At 32.8% G+C, this 22,200-nt stretch overlaps 1 protein-coding gene across 1 annotated transcript in view; it reads left to right on the forward strand.

The window, feature by feature from the left end:
- Positions 1-22,200, forward strand: part of LOC114327245 (fatty acid synthase) — a 119,606-nt gene that overhangs the window by 51,241 nt on the left and 46,165 nt on the right. Inside the window, exons 12-14 of the mRNA XM_050643189.1 lie at positions 3,212-4,190; positions 15,640-15,931; positions 21,477-21,675. Coding sequence (XP_050499146.1) covers positions 3,212-4,190; positions 15,640-15,931; positions 21,477-21,675 — 1,470 coding nt within the window. The remainder of the gene's footprint in view (positions 1-3,211; positions 4,191-15,639; positions 15,932-21,476; positions 21,676-22,200) is intronic.

Genomic DNA, 22,200 nt, shown 5'->3' on the forward strand with positions numbered 1-22,200 from the left:
TCAGAGTCGTCCATCATTATACCTACAAAGCATATAAAGATACTATTATGTTTCTTTTTTAACCATTCGGATACGCAATAATATTATTATTACATCTTAAATTACTCAATTTACTTTTATTTAATACCTATAATATGTACGTACCTTCAAAATATCCGTAAATTTTTAAAGAACACCAATAATTCCAAAATCCATCTATATGAACATGAATATATCACGCCATCTTGACAAACACTGACGACTAAATCATAAATAGTTAATCTGCGCAATTCTTTTGTGGAAGAAAATCTCTTTGCAAGTAACATTTCGGCATTAATGACAAAGTTTTTATTTTATAACCACAGTTACTACAGAGGGTATTTCTCAAGAATTATTTCTTGTGGTTTAAAATATTTATTTGATTGCAAGAAAATTTCTTGTTCACAAATATAAATATGGATTAACTTAACATTATATTTCTTATACTGCAAAATATTTGTAGTTTTCAATTTAAGAAATAAAAACTTTAGGATAAGAAAATTAAATGTAACCATTAATGCATTTCTTAGTATTGAAGAAATTCTCTGTAAGAAATTATTGAGTTGTGTTTAAAAAACTCGTTTCTTTATATGTGAATCGGTATGTTTAACTTAATAGGATATGTTAACTTTTAAGAAATATTGCTCAAAGAAATCGGTGTTTTAGGAGAAAAGAAATTGTTCTCTCGGTGTGGTGTTCAGACTTTTTGTCTGAGGATAACATACACCGAGAGAAAAAAATTCTTGACATAAAGAAACTTTATTAATATTTAAGAAGATCGACTTGGCATATTGCCTAAGAAATATATCTTTGTATGTAAGATATAATTTTCTAAAATATTTCAAATAAATTCTACTATAGCCAAAGAAATATATCTTAAACATGATTGAACTATCACTTTCTGGCAAACTTCAAACCCATTTATCAGAAAGAAATTACACTTGATGTTAATTAATTTTATTAGTCATCAAAATATATTTTCTACACATTACAAAACTATTCTTTCTGAGCAATAATATTTCTTAGTAAGGAATATTATTATCTTACTATTAATAATTAATGTATTTAATGTTAAGAAATATATTTCGCAGAGATAAACGTGTATTTAGAGTTAAGTTAATATTTCTTGAAATTAAAGTTATATTACATACGGCAAAATAAATCATTGTGTTAAGGTAAAATCATTATTTATTAATAAAAACAAGATATAAAATGTTATTATTACATACAAATATTTTCTCCACTCTTAAACCACTGGCTTCTACACAAAAATAAAAGGATGTAGAGGCAAATCCAAATTCCTCAAAGTTTCCTTTTTTTGTTACTAGCACTTTGTATATCAGCAATTCACTAAAACAAAACCGTTATATAGAAAGAGTAAACTTACTTTAATAAAATTTTCTTATAAAGATATAGATATTTATTTTGACAAATTTAGGAAATACGAAAAAAACAAATACACGGCCCCACATAAGAACTATTAATACTAATAATAATCAATCATATTTAGTTCAAACATGGCATTATTTAACCTATACACATCTTTGTTTATTTTTTAATTTTTGTTAATGAAAGATTAATTATTTATCTGTATAATATTAAGTCACACAATAAACATTGTTTAGCTAAAACAAGAGGGAAAATTCAACCAATGTAAAACATTGAAGCAGACATAATAATATGTAATTTTCTTTATTTTTATAATCTAAAAGAGACAGCATACCTAATCATTAAGAAATTTTATTACGGGAAAATATTATTAGTTTACATCTTAAGTCATTTAATACATATTAACTAATTCACGGTTTTCGGCAATAACATTTCTTAACCATAAACATATATTTCTTTTAGACTAACTGATTTCTTTATCTCAAATAAATTAACAGAAAACATCCTCTGCGTTGCACCCGCCATGTTTGATATAGCGTTGTATAGTATATTTTTATAGAAGACGATACATTTAAAAAACTTATTATAGTTGATACAAAAGTATACACATTTTTAAAAAGGTACTTACATGTATGAAGTTCTACCATTTCTGGAAGGCCCCGCAGTTGGTTAATAACTCCTTTCTTAATATTGTTCTGAAGCTATATATTATATCATTCTGTCCCAGCTTTAAATTGTGGCTTATTTCCCAGTTAGAATAATAAGCTCCTTTATTTCAGAGTTGTCCATCATTATACCTAAAAAGCATATAAAGATACTATTATGTGTCTTTTATAACCATTCGGATACGCTACAATATTATTATTACATGTTAAATTACTCAATTTACTTTTATTTAATACCTATATATGTACGTACCTTCAAAATAACCCTTAATTTTTAAAGAACACCAATAAATCAAAAATCCATCTATATGAACATGAACATATCACGCCATCTTGAAAAACACTGACGACTAAATCATAAATAGTTAATCTGCGCAATTCTTTTGTGGAAGAAAATCTCTTTGCAGGTAATATTTCGGCATTAATGACAAAGTTTTGATTTTATAACCACAGTTACTAAGTTCAGAGGGTATTTCTGAAGAATTATTTCTTGCGGTTTAAAATATTTATTTGATTGCAAGAAAATTTCTTGTTCACAAATATAAATATGCATTAACTTAACATTATATTTCTTATACTGCAAAATATTTGTAGTTTTCAATTTAGGAAATAAAAACTTTAGGATAAGAAAATTAAATGTAACCATTGATGCATTTCTTACTATTGAAGAAATTATCTGTAAGAAATTATTGAGTTGTGTTTAAAAAACTCGTTTCTTTATATGTGAAGCGGTATGTTTAAGTTAATAGGATATGTTAACTTTTAAGAAATATTGCTCAAAGAAATCGGTGTTTTAGGAGAAAAGAATTGTTCTCTCGGTGTAGTCTTCTCGTCTTCCTGAGGTTCTGTCGTTTAGCTATTTATGGCCAATTTATCATTTTTCCTTTTAATCATCTCTTCTAGTTCATCACTATATTTCTCCAAATAATTATGTTTGTGTTTTTCAATACCCAGCGACTTTTTGCACCTCCTCATCTCTTTGGATATTATTTTTTTTGTCGTCTTCTCCTGTATATAAATTTCCCTAGTACTGATCGGTGGTTAGTAGCACATTGTTTTTGTCTATATACTCTTACATCTCGTATTACTGTGTTGCTAGCCTTTCTAATCACAAAATTTAACAATATTATTTTTTTTAGAGCTACCCATCACTTACAACACTTGTCAAAACATAATAAAATCTGGAGGCGTAGAAATTATTGGAACAGAATACTCCAAAGCACCACGTCGTCAACACACGCAGGAACCCCCATATTGTGAAACTTACAGTCTAGTTAATTACAGCGAAACTGCTGCCGAGTATGACTTAGAGACTGCCATGTCAACAGCGATGCAAATAATCCTGCAAAATAACACAGGGACGGTTAAGCAGGTAAAGATTTGTGAAATTATGCCAACTCAAGGTAATAGAGAAATAGATCCGATTGTTAAAAATATTATGGCTAAACAAGTATTAAGTAAAATTGAGTATTTCAGTAGCCGCTTAGAAAATTTAAAAGACAAATTCCAAGCCATTATTATTAACGACAAAGAAGTACAGCTGGAAGAATTAAATAAACTAGTAAATAATCTGACAGAAAATGGTTTCATTCTATTTAAAGGTTCCTTCGAACATACTAGGCATTCGTCTTTAGAAATAATTTTTGAGTCAGTTCTCGATAACGACAAAGTGTATCTTTTAAAGCCAACAACTGAAGTGTCCAAAAATTATGCTGTTCTAAACATAAGCAACACAAACTTAGATTGGTTGGAAAATCTCAAGAATTTAGGTAAAATTAACGAAGAAAAAACCGTATACTTAGTCAGTCAAAACGAAGATTTCAGCGGAATAATAGGATTGACCAAGTGTTTATTAACTGAAACTACTAAGTTAAGATTTCGTGCATTTTTCATTGATCAACATGGAAGTAAGTTTTCCGTAAACGACCCTTTCTATAAAAATCAGATTAAAAAGGACCTTACTTTCAATGTTCTGAGCAACAACAAATGGGGTACTTATGTCCATTTACCTTTAAGAGATTTAAATAAGCAAACTGTTGGCAATGCTGCCGTCGATATAAGCACCCTGGGTGATTTGTCTACAATAGAATGGACTGAAATGGCTTTCGAGGGTAGGAGGTAAGTTTACCATTATATTTCAATCCGAAACATAAAAATCTAGTTCTTTAATTGTATTTTTCCATGTTAGTCATCATCAACCTGTACTCATCCACTGCTGGATATAGATCTTCCTCAGCTGTTTCCATATATCTTTGTTTTGTCCTGCTTGCATCCAGCTTGCATCCAGCTTGTCCTGCTTGCAAAATGAAAACACGCTTCAGACAGTCGGTTGTTGGGCGTCCTCTGTTCCGTAGTGCTTCTTGTCGTGGCATACAGTCGACAATGCCTTTTTGTTCATAGGTTGTCTGATAATCTGGCGGCGTGCTCTGCCCAATTCCACATTAGCGATGCTATTCTTTCGACAGCAGTGGCGGCTGGTCAGAGGAGGCAAGGGAGGCTTAGCCTCCCCATACATTTTTTACACACGCTACACTGTTTTGTTTACTTTGCTTCGCGTTAGAGATATCGCAAAAAGTTATTTGAACAAGTTGTTCCAAATAATATTCTAACCCCACATACCAAATTTTAGCACAAAATTCGCACTTTTAGTTTTTTCATTATTTGTAGTCGGGATCCTAAAATCGCAGAGGAGGCTGCTTGCCGGAAAATCTCACTTGCTAATGCTCCGCGTAGCCCAGCAGCGTTTACGGTGATACAGTAGCGATCAACAGGTAGCCAAAACGCGTTCCAAGATTGCGGCTGTAATTTTGAATATTTTTTCGAGATATTTGGCACACGTATTCGTAATATAATAAAGAATGGCGGTACAGAGCCCAATTTGAAAAATATATTAATATGTGGAAATTACTCTGTAATTAAATACAATATTAAAAAAACGAGCCTGTACCGCCACTAAGAAGAACAAAAAAATACACTTTCTTCAAATAAACTTTTTTATCCGATGCCTAGATTTTGTGTCATTTTGGAACTACTAATGAAATAAAAAATTTTAGTAGTTCCAAAATGACACAAAATCTAGGCATCGAATAAAAAAAATTATTTGAAGAAAGTGTATTTTTTTATTCTTCTTAATGGCGGTACAGGCTCTTTTTTTTAATATTCTATTTAATTACAAAGTAATTTCCACATATTAATATATTTTTCAAATTGGGCTCTGTACCGCCATTCTTTATTATATTACGAATACGTGTGCCAAATATCTCGAAAAAATATTCAAAATTACAGCCGCAATCTTGGAACGAGTTTTCGCCACCTGTTGATCGCTATTGTTTCCTCTTAAGGATGGTTTAAGGAGACCCGGTCTCCTTAGAGCTGCACATCGCTTAACGCACACGCTGCCCGGAGATCGGGCAAATGAGATTTTTCAGCCAGCAGCCTCCTCTGCGGATTTTAGGATCCTGACTACAAATAATGAAAAAACTAAAAGTGCGAATTTTGTGATGAAATTTGGTATGTGGGATTAGAATAATATTTGGAACAACTTGTTTAAATAACTTTTTCCGATATCTGTAATGCAAAGCAAAATATCGGTAATTTACCGTGTTTTTGCATTCGCAGAGTAAGCCGCTTTTAGAATTAAAAAAATTCAGTTGAGTATCTTAAACAATGTAAACCTTTAACCTGTATGGACTGCAAAACTTCAAATCTGTATTTATTTTGATATGCATATCTACTTACAGAGATAGAATTGTTAACAAATAAACGACACAAACTTTGGTAATACACTTTTACAATTATACTATTTTTAAAATGATATGATATTATGAAATAATTATGAATTATGATGATATTATAAAATGTAAATAAAAAATTGTCAAAAAAATGGGGCCTTAAATTAGATTTTGTTGGCGAATTTTTTTTTGCTAGTACAAAGGACTTCTAGAAGGGTAAGATGATGAAAAGTGCCCCCAACTCGATTCGAATTCCATATAGGTCACCGTTTAGCATATATAGTGAAACTAACTTTCTGAAATTTTTAGCCCTCTAGGTGGTCATGTGACCCACCTAAAGCCTAATTAGGCTCTTTAAGTTTTTATTTTTTATCTCAGCCGCATCGAGAACTAGCGAAAAACTTTAAATAAAAAAGTTGTAAGCTTTAAAAAGTTCTGTCCGAAATTTTTTTTTGAAGTTATACTTCTTTACCGGCGATAGAGGGTGATTTTTTTATATGTTAAAACCTATCAGCCCGGCGCATGCGCATTATAACTTTGTTCTGATTGGATGTTCAAATGACATGTCAAAAATTATCCGATGTGGCAGCTGTGGTTTGGAGGTAAAGGTAAAGGTAAACAAATGTATAATATATTAGTTTTATTGTTGTGAGGACAGAAACAAGAAAGTTTATAATATTGTAGTGACTTTTAAATAGTTTTTAAAAGCAACAGGTACGTAATAATTGTTAATGTATCATGGGTATAAACCTACCTATTTGATCTGCCAAAATACATAGTATGTAATACTTTTATTTATATAATTTGATTACCATCAAAATGTCTATCAATATTCACCTAATATATTGTTTTTTTACTCTGTTTTGTTGTATTTTTTCAATTCTAAATCATTTCAATTCAAAATTAAAATAATTTGATTAATTTTCAAAATATCAAAATATCACAAGTTTAATCCGTTTAGTTAGTCGATCTTCGTAAATAATGACACATAGTGTCCGTGGCTAAGCGGAGAAGGCGAATGAATTCCAATACCAACCGCTCTTATCAGCGCTGGTTCGAGTCCCAATAGAAACTTTCTTTTTTGTTTTTTTTTAATACATTTTATGATTGTAAGTATATTTATTATATAATTGTATTTTCAGAAAATACGTATTTAGTTAAAAAAATTTTCGACAATTAATGTTCAGACATCATTTGTGGCTTGTTTAATGTGTTTGTGTGTGTTTTATTCGTTTATTATTTTAATTTTTGGCACTGTTCTAATAAAAATGTTTGAGAAGTAGTAAGTATAAATTAGTTTAATATTTAAACAAAATATAAATAAAAAGTATATTAATTTCGTTTAAATCATATAATAAATAGAAGTATAACTTCTTACGTGCGTACAAAGTACACACACATTCTTTTTTTTTATTTTTGGCGGGAAATTTAAATTTTAGAACGATTTTAAAATTTTAAATGAGTATAAAAAAATAACTAATACATTAGTTTTCAAGAAAAAAATATGTAACGTGTATTTTTGCATGATATTTCACCCCGAATTTTTTCAAATTTTTAAAATTGGTGAAACACACCTTTAAAAATAAAAAACCGCATTTTTTTGGTTTTTTTTTTCGTTTTTTGATATAATTTTATACATATTTTTCAAAAAAGGTAATACCGTCACTAGAATAGGTAAAAAACTGAAAAATAATTGGGATTTGCTTAACAAAAATTTTTTGTAATCCCATCCATTTTCAATATACAGGGCGTTGAAGAAAACAAAATTTTACACATTTTTTACGATTTTGCCGAAACTACTGGCAACATTGTAATAAAATTTGGCAAGTTTTAAGAGGTGGTTGTTGTGCATTTTTTGACATACAATTAAGAATTGTATATTTATCATTGGCGCCTATACGGGTAATAGTCTGAACTTTTTAAAGAAAAAAGATAGTACGCCACTGACATATTTCAAATTAACAATCCTTTTTGAATTCCTCGATTAATTTGTGACAAAAAATCTATCTTCCTATTTTTTCATACGACGCGCCATTTTTATTCAAAAAATAAAACTTAACCCTTACAAAGTATTCGAACTTCTATTATTAGTAGTTTCTACATCTACATATAGGTCTGGATCCCGCGTATGAAAAAAAAGTTGATTAATAGCAAGCTGAAAATTTGTTAATAGCTTAAGGGTGTCTAGTCGGATAAACTTTGATATACGGGAACACTGGAGCAGGGGCAGTTTAAATTGTGGAACAGGTTCAAAATTTGGAACGGTCAGACCACGAAAACGGCACATTTATTTTGTCCGACAGAACAGACTTAAACTCTCCGAACAGAGATTAAACTCTCATGCAAAAATCAGACTGCTATTTATCACCTGTCATAATTCCTGTCATTTGACATATTCTACATGTTCCAGTCATTAAAACGCCCATTTGGTGATAAATAGCAGCCTGATTTTTGCATGAGAGTTTAATCTCTGTTCGGAGAGTTTAATTCTGTTCTGTCGGACAAAATACATGTGCCGTTTTCGTGTTCTGACCGTTCCAAATTTTTAACCTGTTCCACAATTAAAACTTCCCCTGTTCCAGTGTTCCCATATATCAAAGTTTGTCCGATTAGACACCCTTAAGCTATTAACAAATTTTCAGCTTGCTATTAATCAACTTTTTTTTCATACGCGGGATCCAGACCTAATACGTAAACTCGTACGTCCATTATAAAAACTAATTCGAATACTTTGGAAGCGTTAAGATATTTTATTTTTTGCAGCAAAACGGCGCCTCGTGTGAAAAAATGATAAGATAGTTTTTTTATCGAAAATTGAATGAGGAATTTAAAAATGATTGTTAATTTGAAATATTATGTTAGTGGCGTAATATCTTTTTTTTCTTTGAAAAGTTCAGACCATTACCCCTAAGCGCCCCAATAATGAATATCAGATCCTTAGTTGTATGTCAAAACATGCACAATAACTACCTTTTAAAACCCGCCAAGTTTTATTACAATGTTGCCAGTAGTTTCGGCCAAATCGTAAAAAATGTGTAAAATTTTGTTTTCTTCAAAGCCCTGTATCTTGAAAATGGATGGTGTTACAAAAAATTGTTTTTAAGCAAACCCCAATTCTTTTTAAATTTTTTACCTGCTCCAGTGACGGTGTTACCTTTTTTGAAAAATATGTATAAAATTGTATCAAAAAACGAAAAAAAAAACAAAAAAATGCGGTTTTTTATTTTTAAAGGTGCGTTTCACCAATTTTAAAAATTTGAAAAAATTCAGGGTGAAATATTATGGAAAAATACACGTTATATATTTTTTTCGTGAAAACGAATGTCTTAGTTATTTTTTTATACTTATTTAAAATTTTAATATCGTTCTAAAATTTAAATTTCCCGCCAAAAATTAAAAAAAAAAATTCGCACAGAACTTTTTAAATCTTACAAATTTTTGAAGTTATACTTCTTTACGCGCGATGAGGGTGAATTTTTATATGTTAAAACCAGGCACATACGCATCACCCAGGCGCATACGCGCATTATAACTTTGTTCTGATTGGATGTTCAAATGACATGTCAAAAATTATCCAATATGGCAGCTGTAGGACACCTGTGGTTTGGAGGTAAAGGTAAACAAATGTATTATATATTAGTTTTATTGTTGTGAGGACAGAAACAAAAAAGTTTATAATATTGTAGTGACTTTTAAATAGTTTTTAAAAGCAACAGGTACGTAATAATTGTTAATGTATCATGGGTATAAACCTACCTGTTTGATCTGCCAAAATACATAGTATGTAATGCTTTTATTTATATAATTTGATTACTATCAAAATTTATATCAATATTCACCTAATATATTGTTTTCTTACTCTATGTTTTGTTGTATTTTTTCAATTCTAAATCATTTTCACTTCAAAATTAAAATAATTTGATCAATTTTCAAAATATCAAAATATTACAAGTTTAATGACGTTCTACACCTTCGGCAAAGAATTAAGGATTTGCATGAAATTTTAGTATGTTATAGTTTACTTCAAAAAACTAAGACTTGATTTTTTAAAAAATGTTTTACCGTGCCGTTTAATTACTATTAAGGGTCAAAGTTAAGTTTTAATATGGGCTCTTATGGGAATTCTTAAAAAGTTAATAACTTTTGACCCAAATTTACGATTTTTAATTATTTGTGCTTAAATTAAAGGTATTTTTGTAAGGAATAAGAAATTAAAAAATGAGGATTGTTTACCGTACCATTATTAAATAAAAGTGAAATTACTGTTTCGAAATTTAACAAAGGTAGTAGTGAGATCAGCTGCACTCATAATTATATCTACGATTCATTTTTTTTTTAGTTGTTTTAATAAAAAATTTTTGAAAGTGGTAGATAAGAAAGTTAGTTTAATATTTAAATAGAATACAATTACTTCGTTAAAATTATATAATAGAAGTATAACTTCTTACGTGCGTACAAAGTACACACACATTCTTTTTTTATTTAAAGTTTCTCGCTAGTTCTCGATGCGGCTGAGATAAAAAATAAAAACATAAACAGCCTAATTAGGCTCTAGGTGGGTAACATGACCACCTAGGGGGCTAAAAATTTCAGAAAGTTAGTTTCACTATATATGCTAAACGGTGACCTATATGGAATTCGAATCGAGTTAGGGGCACTTTTCATCATCTTACCCGGCTAGGTCGTCTAGATAATTTACAGTTAGGTATAGCCTCGCCTATTGAAAAAATCTCTCAGGGAGACACCCAACATCTGGCGCTCCATAGCCCTCTGAGTTACGCGAATCTTGTTCACTAACTTGTTTGTGAGGGTTAATGTTTCTGCTCCATAAGTACAGGTAACACACACTGGCCAAGATTTCCCTTTTTAGGCATATGGATAAGTCCTATTAATACTTCATACTTTATATTTCATATGAGCACATACTTCAATATTCCAAACGCAGCCCAAGCTAAGCCTGTGCAACGTAGGAGCTCGCATGTCTGGTTTTCTCTGATCAACCGGAGTTTATGTCGTAAGCACTTATTGCAGTCTGCTTAATATCCCTTTCATAAACAACAATATTACGATTTAGCACCTAGACAAGGAGGAAACGGCGGGTTCGTTGGGAAAAATATTCCCATGAGATATTTTTGCATAATCACATTCGTGAGACATCCCAGAATAAGGTTCAAGAAGTCGCCCACGTGAAAAGTGGGCCAATTTTTTTTAACAATTTTTTTAATCAAATTGCAAAAATCAATATTTTTAGCCCGGACTATTTTTTTTAGGTTTTTTGGACCATTCTGGACAAAAAAGATCTCTTGTATTTTTTTTTTCTCTAAAGTTGATCTTTTTGGAGTTATAAGCAATTTAAAATTTAAAAAACGCGAAAATGGCCATTATTAAGACTTAATAACTCGGTTAAAAATTATTAATATGAAAGTCAGAAAGTGGCTAAAACAAAGTTTAAAGCCCCCACTACATGATCCTGAAGAAATCTGTGTCATTAATTTACTAATAAGCTGCTATTTTTAATTAATAACAATGAGCGGCTAGATCGTATTGACGCCGCTGTAAATGTGAGTGCGAGTAAGATGCACAATTGGACTGCTGGAATGGCTTCTCTCTCGCACTCAGAATTTACAGCGGCCGCACACGGGCATGGCGCTTATTATTATTACATACTTAAAAATAACAGCTTAGTAATAAAATAATGACAAGAATTTCTTCAGGATCTTGTAGGGGGGCTTTAAACTTTGATTTAGTCATATATTGACTTTCATAATAATAACTTTTAACCGAGTTATTATGCCTTGAAAATCGCCATTTTTCGTTTTTTTCAATTTTAAATTGCTTATAAGTCGAAAACGATCAACTTTAGAGAAAAATTATAGTAGACCTTTTTTGTCCAGAATGATCCAAAAAATTTTAAAAAATTGTTTGGGCCAAAAATATTGATTCTTGCAATTTGATTAAAAAAAATTGTTAAAAAAAATTGGCCCATTTTTCACGTGGGCGACTTCTTGAACCTTATTCTGGGATATCTCACGAATGTGATTATGCAAAAAAATCTCATGGGAATATGTTTCCCTTCGAACCCGCCGGTTTCGCCTTGTCTAACCAGATTAGTCATTATTATTAGATATTATGTTACTAAATTGATTAATATATTCATTCCCGGTGTTATTTCTAATATAAAAAATTTACCCCACACTCCCGTGTCAAAAAACCACACTTTTGAAGCTGAGGGTAAGTAGAACCATGGGCATCACTATTCCCATTATAAACTCAATTCCTCTGCCTAGATGGAAATTTCGTAAGGCAAACTGGGATAAGTACCAAGCACAATTGGATAAATATATCAGATATATTGAGCCTAAGGTAGAAAACTACGGAAGATTCGCCAAACTTATAATTAGCTGTGCTAAAAACATGTCCCACGTGGCCTAACCAAATCCTACATCCCATGCTGGACCGAAGAATGCAAAGACCTGTATGATCAATATGAGCAAACCAGAGACCCAGATCTAGGGGAACAACTTCTAGAGTCTCTAAATTCTGCAAGAACTACCAGGTGGAGGGAAATTCTCGAAAACCTTAACTTCACGCATAGCAGTCGCACTGCCTGGAACCTGCTCAGAAAACTGGACACAGGCGCTAGTATCCCAACAACCAGCTCTTCATTACCAAATCCAGAAGATATAGCGAAACGCATTGCGCAAATCTCCAAACCAGTCATAGAAAAGGCTCATAAAAGAGAAGTACGATATCAGCTCAAAAAGATCAAAACTGCATCTCAACAAAGCCTACCCATCATGAGGCAAATAGAGACCGAGGAACTTTTCAACGCTCTAGACTTAATTAAGTGCCGCAAAGCTGCAGGAGTTGACAAAATATATCCTGAGTTCATAAAACACATTGGTCCAAAAACTCGAAAGTGGCTCCTTGACTTCTTCAACCAGATAATGACGACGCAAAAGCTCCCCAAACTATTCAAGCAAAGCAAAGTCATCGCAATCTGTAAACCAGGCAAAGATGCTTCATTGCCCGAGAGTTACAGACCAATCGCCCTTTTAAGTGTCTGCTATAAGATCTTTGAGAGGATAATCTACGCGAGACTTTTACACTCTGTAAGCGAAAATATTCCCGTAGAACAAGCTGGATTTATGCCAGGAAGGAACTGCAGTGATCAAGTTCTTTCTCTAACCACATTTATTGAAAATGGCTTCCAAAAGAAAATCAAAACGGCAGTAGCATTCATTGATCTGACTTGTGCTTACGACACGGTATGGAAAGAAGGACTACTACTAAAATTGTACCAGATGGTACCATGCCAATCATTTAATAAGCTAATAAATCAAATGCAGTGTGACAGATTATTTAAAGTTAGCGTTAATGGGAAAACTAGTAAATACAGAAGTTTACAGAATGGGTTACCCCAAGGATCGGTTCTATCGCCGCTCCTGTTTAACATTTACACCTCAGACGCTCCCACTACAATCTCACGCAAGTTTATTTATGCAGATGACATGGCTTTAGGCATACAAGAAAGAAACATCGAGAACGCCCAAGCTATCCTAGAAAGCGACTTACTTTTACTTACTTTACTTAGTCCTAAGCCTTTCTACCTTTAGGTGTAAGGCTAGAAAGCGACTTACATACTATTAACACATATTTTAAAAAATGGGGCCTTCAGCCAAATCCCACAAAAATAGAAGTTACTGCCTTCCATCTAAATAACCGGGAAGTGAACTACAGACTAAACATAGAAAGCGAAGGGGTTACCCTAAAACATAACCCAAATCCAAAATATCTCGGTGTAACACCGGATCGTACTCTAACTTTCAAGGAACACTTACATAAAACTGCAGCTTAAGTAAAAACTCGCAATAATATCATTCACAAGCTTGAAAACACCTCTTGGGGAGCCAATGCAGACACAATCAGGACAAGCGCTCTTGCATTAGTGTATTCAACAGCCGAATATTGTGCTCCAGTCTGGCTAAACAGTCACCATACTAACGTCCTAGACACACAACTAAATCAGACAATGAGGTATATTACGGGGACCATAAAAAGCACACCAACTCAGTGGCTTCCAGTTCTAAGCAACATTGCACCAACCAAAACACGACGGTTAGCTGCCCTTAAATCACAATACCAGAAATGTCAAAAGAATCCCTCATTGCCAATAAATACCGACATAGATCAGTTAAACCAGGGCCAATTGCGGCTGAGATCTCGAAACCCGCCAACAAGAACAGCAAACAATCTTCCAAACAATTTCACAATCGATGAGCATTGGATAAGCGAATGGAACGAAGAAGTGAACAATGCACACCTAATAGGAAATCCCACAGTCAAACTCAACGGTTTCTCTCTTCCGCGTCGAGAATGGTGTAATCTGAACCGAATCAGGGCAGGTCATGGAGTGTGCAATAAATCACTTAACCAATGGGGTATCGCAGACAGCCCGCTATGTGACAAATGCAATGCTGCTGAACAAACATTACACAAGAATGTCCAGCCACACAATTCGAAGGAAGCTTAATCGAAATCCACGAACTAACTCCTGAGGCAATGGAATGGCTCCACAGTAGCAATATCCGCCTTTAATGTTTTCATTTATATTCTTACAATCTATTGTATGTTTTAGCAATGTGTAAAGTTCATACGAATATATATAGTAGAAGCTATAGCCAAAATTTGATGTAACTCGGTGCAGGCTTAGAAAACTATGCAGGAAAATGGCCGTTGGCTGGATTGACCTTGACCATTGACCTTTTTTAGAATTTCGGAGGATTCAAAATCGGCTTTAGACCCATGGTTCCTTCGTAATTTCACTCAGAATTGCCTTGACAAACACAAAATCTTATAAAAGGCAACTCCATAGTATAACCTGAAATAAAAAAATCAAAGAAAAACAAAAAAATGATATACCAAACGAAAAATCATATGCAGCAGAAATTTGGATAATAAAAAGAGAACCAAAGAATCATTCTAACAACCGAAATGGAAAACTAGAGAAGATGCTGTAGCCTGACCAGACAAGACAGAATATCAAACGAGAAAATAAGTAGCGTAAAAAATACATTGTTAAACAAGGTTGGAGAATGAAGCCCAAGAGGAACACGAAGGAGAGAAGGTCAATAGATGAACGGATCAAGAGGATCTTGTTTAAAAGGAAGTCGACGAAGCAATGTTAAAAATAGGCTTCGAAAACGGAGACTGGAAAGATTTTGTAATAACTGCATTAAAGTTTGTAATTGCCACTATTACCAAGTAGAACTTTAGGACTAAACACAAGTAGGCCTGGATTCTGCGTACCAAAGAAAATTATTAATACCAAGCTAAAAATCTGTTAATATCTTAACGGTGTCTAGTCAGACAAACTTTGATATATGGGAACACTGAAACGGAGAAAGTTTTAATTGTGGAACGTGTCATCTTGACAAGTTTATGATTGTGTAAACTAGCAGGTTGTTTTTAAGTTTATTCCATAGTAAACCTTATACAATATTATGAAAAATTATTGATCGACAAATATTTTGGGCATTTTAATAAGTTCGACACGTAGAACATGTCAAATGACGGAAATTGCATTTGTCTGATGATCTGATTTTTACATGAGAGTTTAATGAAAGAGTTAACACATAAATTGGAAGTTCTGTTCCAAAATTAAAACTTCCCCTGTCCCAGTGTTCCCGTATATCAAAGTTTGTCCGACTAGACATCATTGAGCATTAACAAATTTTCAGCTTGCTTATTATTAAGCATTTTTTTAAACGCGGGATCCCGACCTAAAGCTAATTGTATTTGTCATTCCGCAGCTCACAAGTTATTTCTTCTTTCAGGGTAACTGAAGAATCTGAAATGGTTTATGTCTATTATTCTGCGCTCAACTTCAGAGATGTCATGGTTGCTCTCGGTAAGGTTCCCATAGACAGCAATGATAATGTTCCCACCAAAAGTTCTGGCATGGGATTGGAATTTTCTGGAATATCGGCCAGTGGTAAACGGATAATGGGTTTTGTTAATGGTGACGCTTTAGCATTGCAAGTTCAATATGACCCATACTTTACTTGGGAAATACCTAACGACTGGAGTTTACGTGAAGCATGTACTATCCCTTGCGTTTATGCAACAGTAAGTAAACTACATACATACATTATCTCGATAGGTTTTCAGCAAAACGTCGTAAGCGACAAAACACATACTTTTTAAGAGAAGACTTTTTTCTGTCAACTTTTTGGATAACACAATGAAACTTTGGTATTATAGTACACTGTTAGATAAAAAAAATGTTATGAATTTAGAAAAAATTTAAGAAAAAACACTGTAATTATAACATTCCTTTTTTGGATTATGTAACATACGATATTTTATCAGATCTCTATCTAACTTTTCATAATATTTACTATTTTGTTGAATTACCAGAGAACAGCAGTTCTCGCCAGCAAATATTATGGAAAAATCTTTTAAAATAAAACTATAATTTTGTTTTACATCAAAATGAAAATACATTTTCGCGACACGTAATATTCATATCAGATCTCTTTAGCTGGAATATTGTATGCGCAACTTATTTTTAAGGCGTTTAGCGGTTTTTTATTCTTGTATCAGGAGTTTTTCAAAGAAATGTATGAACTTGAATGCAATGTTCCTATATTACTCGTTAAGCTTTATAAATGGTCACCTTTGTTGCATTATCTCCCAAATGATCTAGTGTCCATCGAATGTACACTAGATTTTTTTCTATTCGAAATAGATTGAAAAAAAATATTGAGATGACCGGTAAATGACGTCGGATTGCCCGTTGCCAGATCAAATTTAGCGTTGTAATCACTACAACTACATAAACCATTTCGGGAATAATCGTTAATTGGATTATACCTACTTTTGTAGCTTAATAACTTCTAAAAGGCTTAACCGATTTTGATCAGTAAACATGAGTTTGAAACGTATTTAACAGTAATCTGATTAATTTAAGGTTAAGTATGATAACTGAAACTATTACAGGAATTATTGAGCTTGAGAAACCGTTTTTCCCGTAGGAAATAGATTTGATCATATTTATGAAGCCTATTACTTAAAAATTCAAATTTTTTAGGATATGACGTATACACCGTTAGATTCGTCTAGAGTCCTTCTACAAACGCTCAGTTACTGGCGCAATTGGTAGGTTGAAATTTTGAGTAATTGTCGAAAAACCAAAATTTTCAAAGTATAGTTTTTCAGTTTTTCGGCTATACTAAGCCGTGTGTATGTCTAATCCTGACAGCTTAGACACCACTTGAAAGCTTAACTCAACACTATTGATTTGGTTCTCCTGTCTCTTCTTGATCCGAAGATATATATCCCCAAAAAATATGCCGTTTTGTACCTACCAATTCCTCTAGCTGGCTTATGGGTGGTCAAAAGTCACAAACTACACCGGTTCGGAATTAACCCAGACCCCCTCTTCAAACAGAAAAAAAATTCAAATCGGTTTAATTTTCAAACACACATAATATCCACAAACATTTTCCCTTTTTTAAATAAAAATTGAGTCAAACTTCTGAGCTCGGTAACTTTGAACGGTATAACCGATTTTCAAAATTAGACATGCGTTGGAAAGGTAATGATCAGTACTATAAGAAGCCGCAAAGGTCGGACTTAAATTTTTAAAGTTTTTGGGAGTTTTGGGGATGAGAACGAAAAACAGACCCTAAATAGAAAGGGCTGTAAAATCCACACCCTTGGACCAAACTGAATTGTTGACATATGAATGGGTGAGTCTTTTCCTGAACTTTAAGATGCGACTTGGCCCATCTTTCAAATCAGTCATATTTAGAAAATCGAAAATTTCGTGTATATATAGTGTCGCGTGTAGGGGGCGTTGGTGTGCGCCACTGGCGAGAACTGCCGTTCTCTGGTAATGTATGTATGTATGTATGTGTGTGGAAAAGTTAAACCGATCTGAATTTTTTTTCTGTGTTTAAAGAGGGGGCGAAGTCCGATTCAGAACCGGTGTAGTTTGTGAGTTTTGACTACCCATAAGCCAGCTATAGGACTTGATAGGTACAAAACGACATATTTTTTGGCGGTATATATCTTCGGTTCAAGAAGAGACAAGAGAACAGTACATATATCAAACGAATAGCGTTGATTTAAGCTTTTAAATGGTGTTTAAGCCGTCAGGATCAGACATACACACGGCTCAGTATAGCCGAAAAACTGAAAAACTAAACTTTGAAAATTTTGGTTTTTCAACAATTACTTAAAATTTCAACCTACGAATTACGCCAATCACTGAGCTATTGTAGAAGGACTCTAGACGGATCTAACAGTGTATACCTTATATCCGGAAAAATTCGAATTTTTAAGTTATAGGCTTAATAAGTATGATCAAATCTATTTCTTATGGGAAAAACGGTTTTTCAAGCTCAATAATTCCTGTAATAGCTTAACGTGTAATCGAGAAACATTGCATTCAATTTTATACATTTAATTTATAAATAACTTTGAAAAACTCCTGATACATGAATAAAAAACCGCTAAACGCCTTAAAAATGAGTGGCGCATACAATATTCCAGCTACAAAAGATCTGATATGAATATTACGTGGCGCGAAAATGTTTTTTCATTTTGATGCAAAACAAAATTCTAGTTTTATTTTACAAGATTTTTTCATAATATTTGCTAAATTTGAAGTTTTTTTTTTTTTTTTTTTTTTTTTTTATTTTACAAAATAGTCGCATCAACCTCGGAGGTTATTAGCGACATATACATATACATAAGGTAATTTATTTACAGATGTTAGATTTTGTTAAAGACATTGATATCTTTAAGGAATTTTACCAAGTGTTCAATTTTACAATTTTCTGTGGTTGTTCTGTCTCTGCAACTGGTATTTTGGACACTCTGCAAGTACATGCTTAACACTTAGTGGGATATTACAGTTTTCACATAAAGTGGAATTAGTGTGACCAATTATGTGTCCGTGGGTAAGTCGGGTATGTCCTAGACGAAGGCGAGTAACAATGTCATGGTGAGTTCTGTTGTGAATTTGAGATTTCCACGGTTTTACAAACGTTTTCACTTCGCGAAGTTTTGAAGTTGAACTGTCCCACTGGTTTTGCCACAGGTTTTTGACTTTCACTTTAATAAATGATTTTAAATCATTAAGAACTACATCTCTCACTTCACTCGCGGTTTCACTGTCTCTGGCTTGTTGGGCTGTCCGATCCGCCGCTTCATTTCCTTGGAGGCCAATGTGTGAAGGAACCCATAGGAATTGTACAATATGGTTGTTGTTTTGAATGGTAGCTATTTCTTTTTTAATTAGGAGAGCAATTGGATGCTTCGTGTACAGTTGGTTAATGGTATGGATGGAACTGAGGGAATCGGTAATTATAAGAGCATTGGATATATTACTGGAGTTAATATGAACGAGAAATTGATAGATGGCGTATAGCTCGCCAGTATGTATACAGCTTAAGGATGGTAGTTTATACTCAAGTGTACTATTTGGAGTAATGACAGCTGCCCCAACTCCAGTAGATGTTTTAGAAGCGTCTGTATATATATGATAGGATTTAGAAAATTTTGTTAATTTGTTGAATGTTATAGTTATAATTATTGAATGTTCAGCTCCTGGGATAATTCAGTCGATGTATCCGTGTCAGGTTCTTCATCCTCGTAGTTGTCTTTTGTGAGCTGTCTCGTAATTTTTTTGTTAAGCTTTGTACATTTCAATTTTAATGAGCGTTCGGATGTATATGAATGAATTTTGGTTATGAGTTTTTTAAATCCTAGAATGTCTACTGTATATTTATTTACAACGCTGATAACATCTTTTGTTCCATGAGCGTTTTCAAATAAATCAACTGTTTCCTCAAAAGTTAATATTTGCTTTTCGGAATTGAATAATTCTTTAATTGGTTGCATTAGCGTTTCTAATGGTATTGTTGATATTTTTGTTTTTATTCTTTTTTGTTTCTGAGTTGGCTTTGAAAATACATCGTCACTAGCTGATGTCTCAATCGGGGGTGATATTGCTTCAGATACAGTTCGTTTGGAGGATGATTTAGATGTATTTTCTTCGTTGGATACGCTAAATTCTTTTGGTGCTGGATTCTCTTTATTTTCATTAACCGAGCAAGAATTATTGCTTAGACTGGAAGATGAAGGCTGGTTAGTTATGACTATGTGAGGTGAGGGGGCTGATGAGGTGGATATATTTGGTTTAGATATCACTGGCATTGTATTATCTGTAGTTGATGTATCAAGAGGTGTTAGGTTGGTTGTAGATAATATTTTTGTTAGTGGCGTTGAATTATTTGATATGTTTGTAGAAGTGCATGTTGTTGAAGGTGTAATAGCAGTCGTTTCTGTTGAAGTTACTGTACTAGGTTCGTTTCTGTTTGAAAGTGTAGCAGTTGGGACAGCTGTTTCTGAGTGATTTACATTTACTGAGCAACTACTGGAAATATGGCCATGTTGTTTGCAAATGAAACATAAGTTGTCTAATGTCAAAAAAATTCGATTTGTAGTATCTTCATGAGTTATTAAAATGGTATCGGGAATTGGACCTGTGGGTGGAGATACGTAAATATGTCGACGAAAACTGAGTACATGTTTGTATTCAGGATTGTTGGTTCCTATTCGCAAAAATGACATTGATGAAGTTGGTTTTAGCCCTAAGAGCAGTAGTTCGTTTTCTATTACCTTATGCGGGATAGTGGGAGAAACATTGGATATTAGGAGTCTTTCACTTGGAGTAATTAGTCTACGGACTTGAATTTGTGTATTGTTTACAGTGATGAAACCTCTACTGTTTGAAAAAAATTCATCTACGACTTGTTTGGTTGAGAAATAGATACAGATACGATTGTTGGTGATTCTTGATGAAAAAATAATGTGTTTTGGACTAACTAAAGCTCCTACCGCTAACAAGTATTCTTCTAATTTAACATCGTTGAGAGAATTAAAAACTACTGCTTGTAGCTTGGATGGATAGATTGTTTCTTTTTGTCTACTAGCTGCAGCAGAGTAAGATAAAGGTTTTTGTGATGTGGATTGCGATAATGATTCATCGCTATTATTAGTGACGTCGAATTCCATTTCTCAACACCATTTGATTTTCCTAAGTACGGACCTGTTCCGCTTCGGATTTTGGTAATTGTCTTTAAAGACAAAAAATTGGTGTCGATCAATGACTGGTGTTGTTTATTGACGGTTTTATAAAATTCTTTGGTTATGAAATACTTATTAATAGAAAAATATGTACTCACAGAAAATATTCTTCTATACACACTTAACTAACACTATTATACTTGATGTTAACGTAGTGTAAGAATACTATGATTGGTTTTTGTAAGTTAAATTTACTCTAAATTTGAAGTAAACGCGCCACAAAAGAGTTTCAAAATTCAAAGTGTATCAAAGTTACTCTTTTGTGCCGCGTTTTACTTCAAATTGGGCAAATATTATGAAAAATCTTTTAAAATAAAACTAGAATTTTGTTTTGCATCAAAATGAAAATACATTTTCGTGCCACGTAATATTCATATCAGATCTTTTGTAGCTGGAATATTATATGCGGCACTCATTTTTACGGCGTTTAGCGGTTTTTTATTCTTGTAAATTAAACATAAAACAAATCTTCCATAAATAAAAAGAAGTAACTTTTAATAAAATAATCTTACAGTGCTATTATGGACTGATTATGAGGGGGCAAATGCAGCCTGGGGAATCCATCCTAATACATGCTGGAACGGGAGGAATTGGTTTAGCTGCTATAAATATTGCATTGTCCATGGACTGTGAGGTGTACACCACAGTCAGTACAAAAGAAAAGAAGGATTTTTTGAAAAGTATCTTTCCGTCAATTAAAGATGAAAACATAGGTAACATAGTAGTTTTTAAGTTTAAATATAAAGTGTTGCAAACCACTTCCCCCGCTATCTTTCAGGCAAAAGTTTTCCATTTGAGGTCGCTACGAAAATCATTGTTTTTCCTAATATTCTACAATTTTTATTATATTATGTGTCAATGGCACTGTTAAGCAGCAGTTTTAAATGCTACTAATATTGATAAATCAACAAATTATGAATTTTTAAAATTGAAAGACTATCTCCGCAAAAACTGGTCTTTTTTTTTTGATATGAGAAAAATATTGTCAGGAACACGAATATCGAAACAGTATTTCAAAATCCTTATAAAAGTGACTACTCTATTATACTCTGGGCTAATTAGCAAAATTCATGGAAAAGTTATCTACCAGCAATTTTATTGCTGGTATCGAATTACAAGATCCTATATATTAATAATATATGTATGCAAAGTCCGCAGATAGTGTGCTACTTTTTTTATAAACAAAATGGCGCTCGAAAATCGTGCTTTTTTTAATTTTTGCTCTATAACTCCGAAGA

Source organism: Diabrotica virgifera, chromosome 2 (genome assembly GCF_917563875.1).
Source record: "Diabrotica virgifera virgifera chromosome 2, PGI_DIABVI_V3a".
Taxonomy (NCBI): domain Eukaryota; kingdom Metazoa; phylum Arthropoda; class Insecta; order Coleoptera; family Chrysomelidae; genus Diabrotica; species Diabrotica virgifera.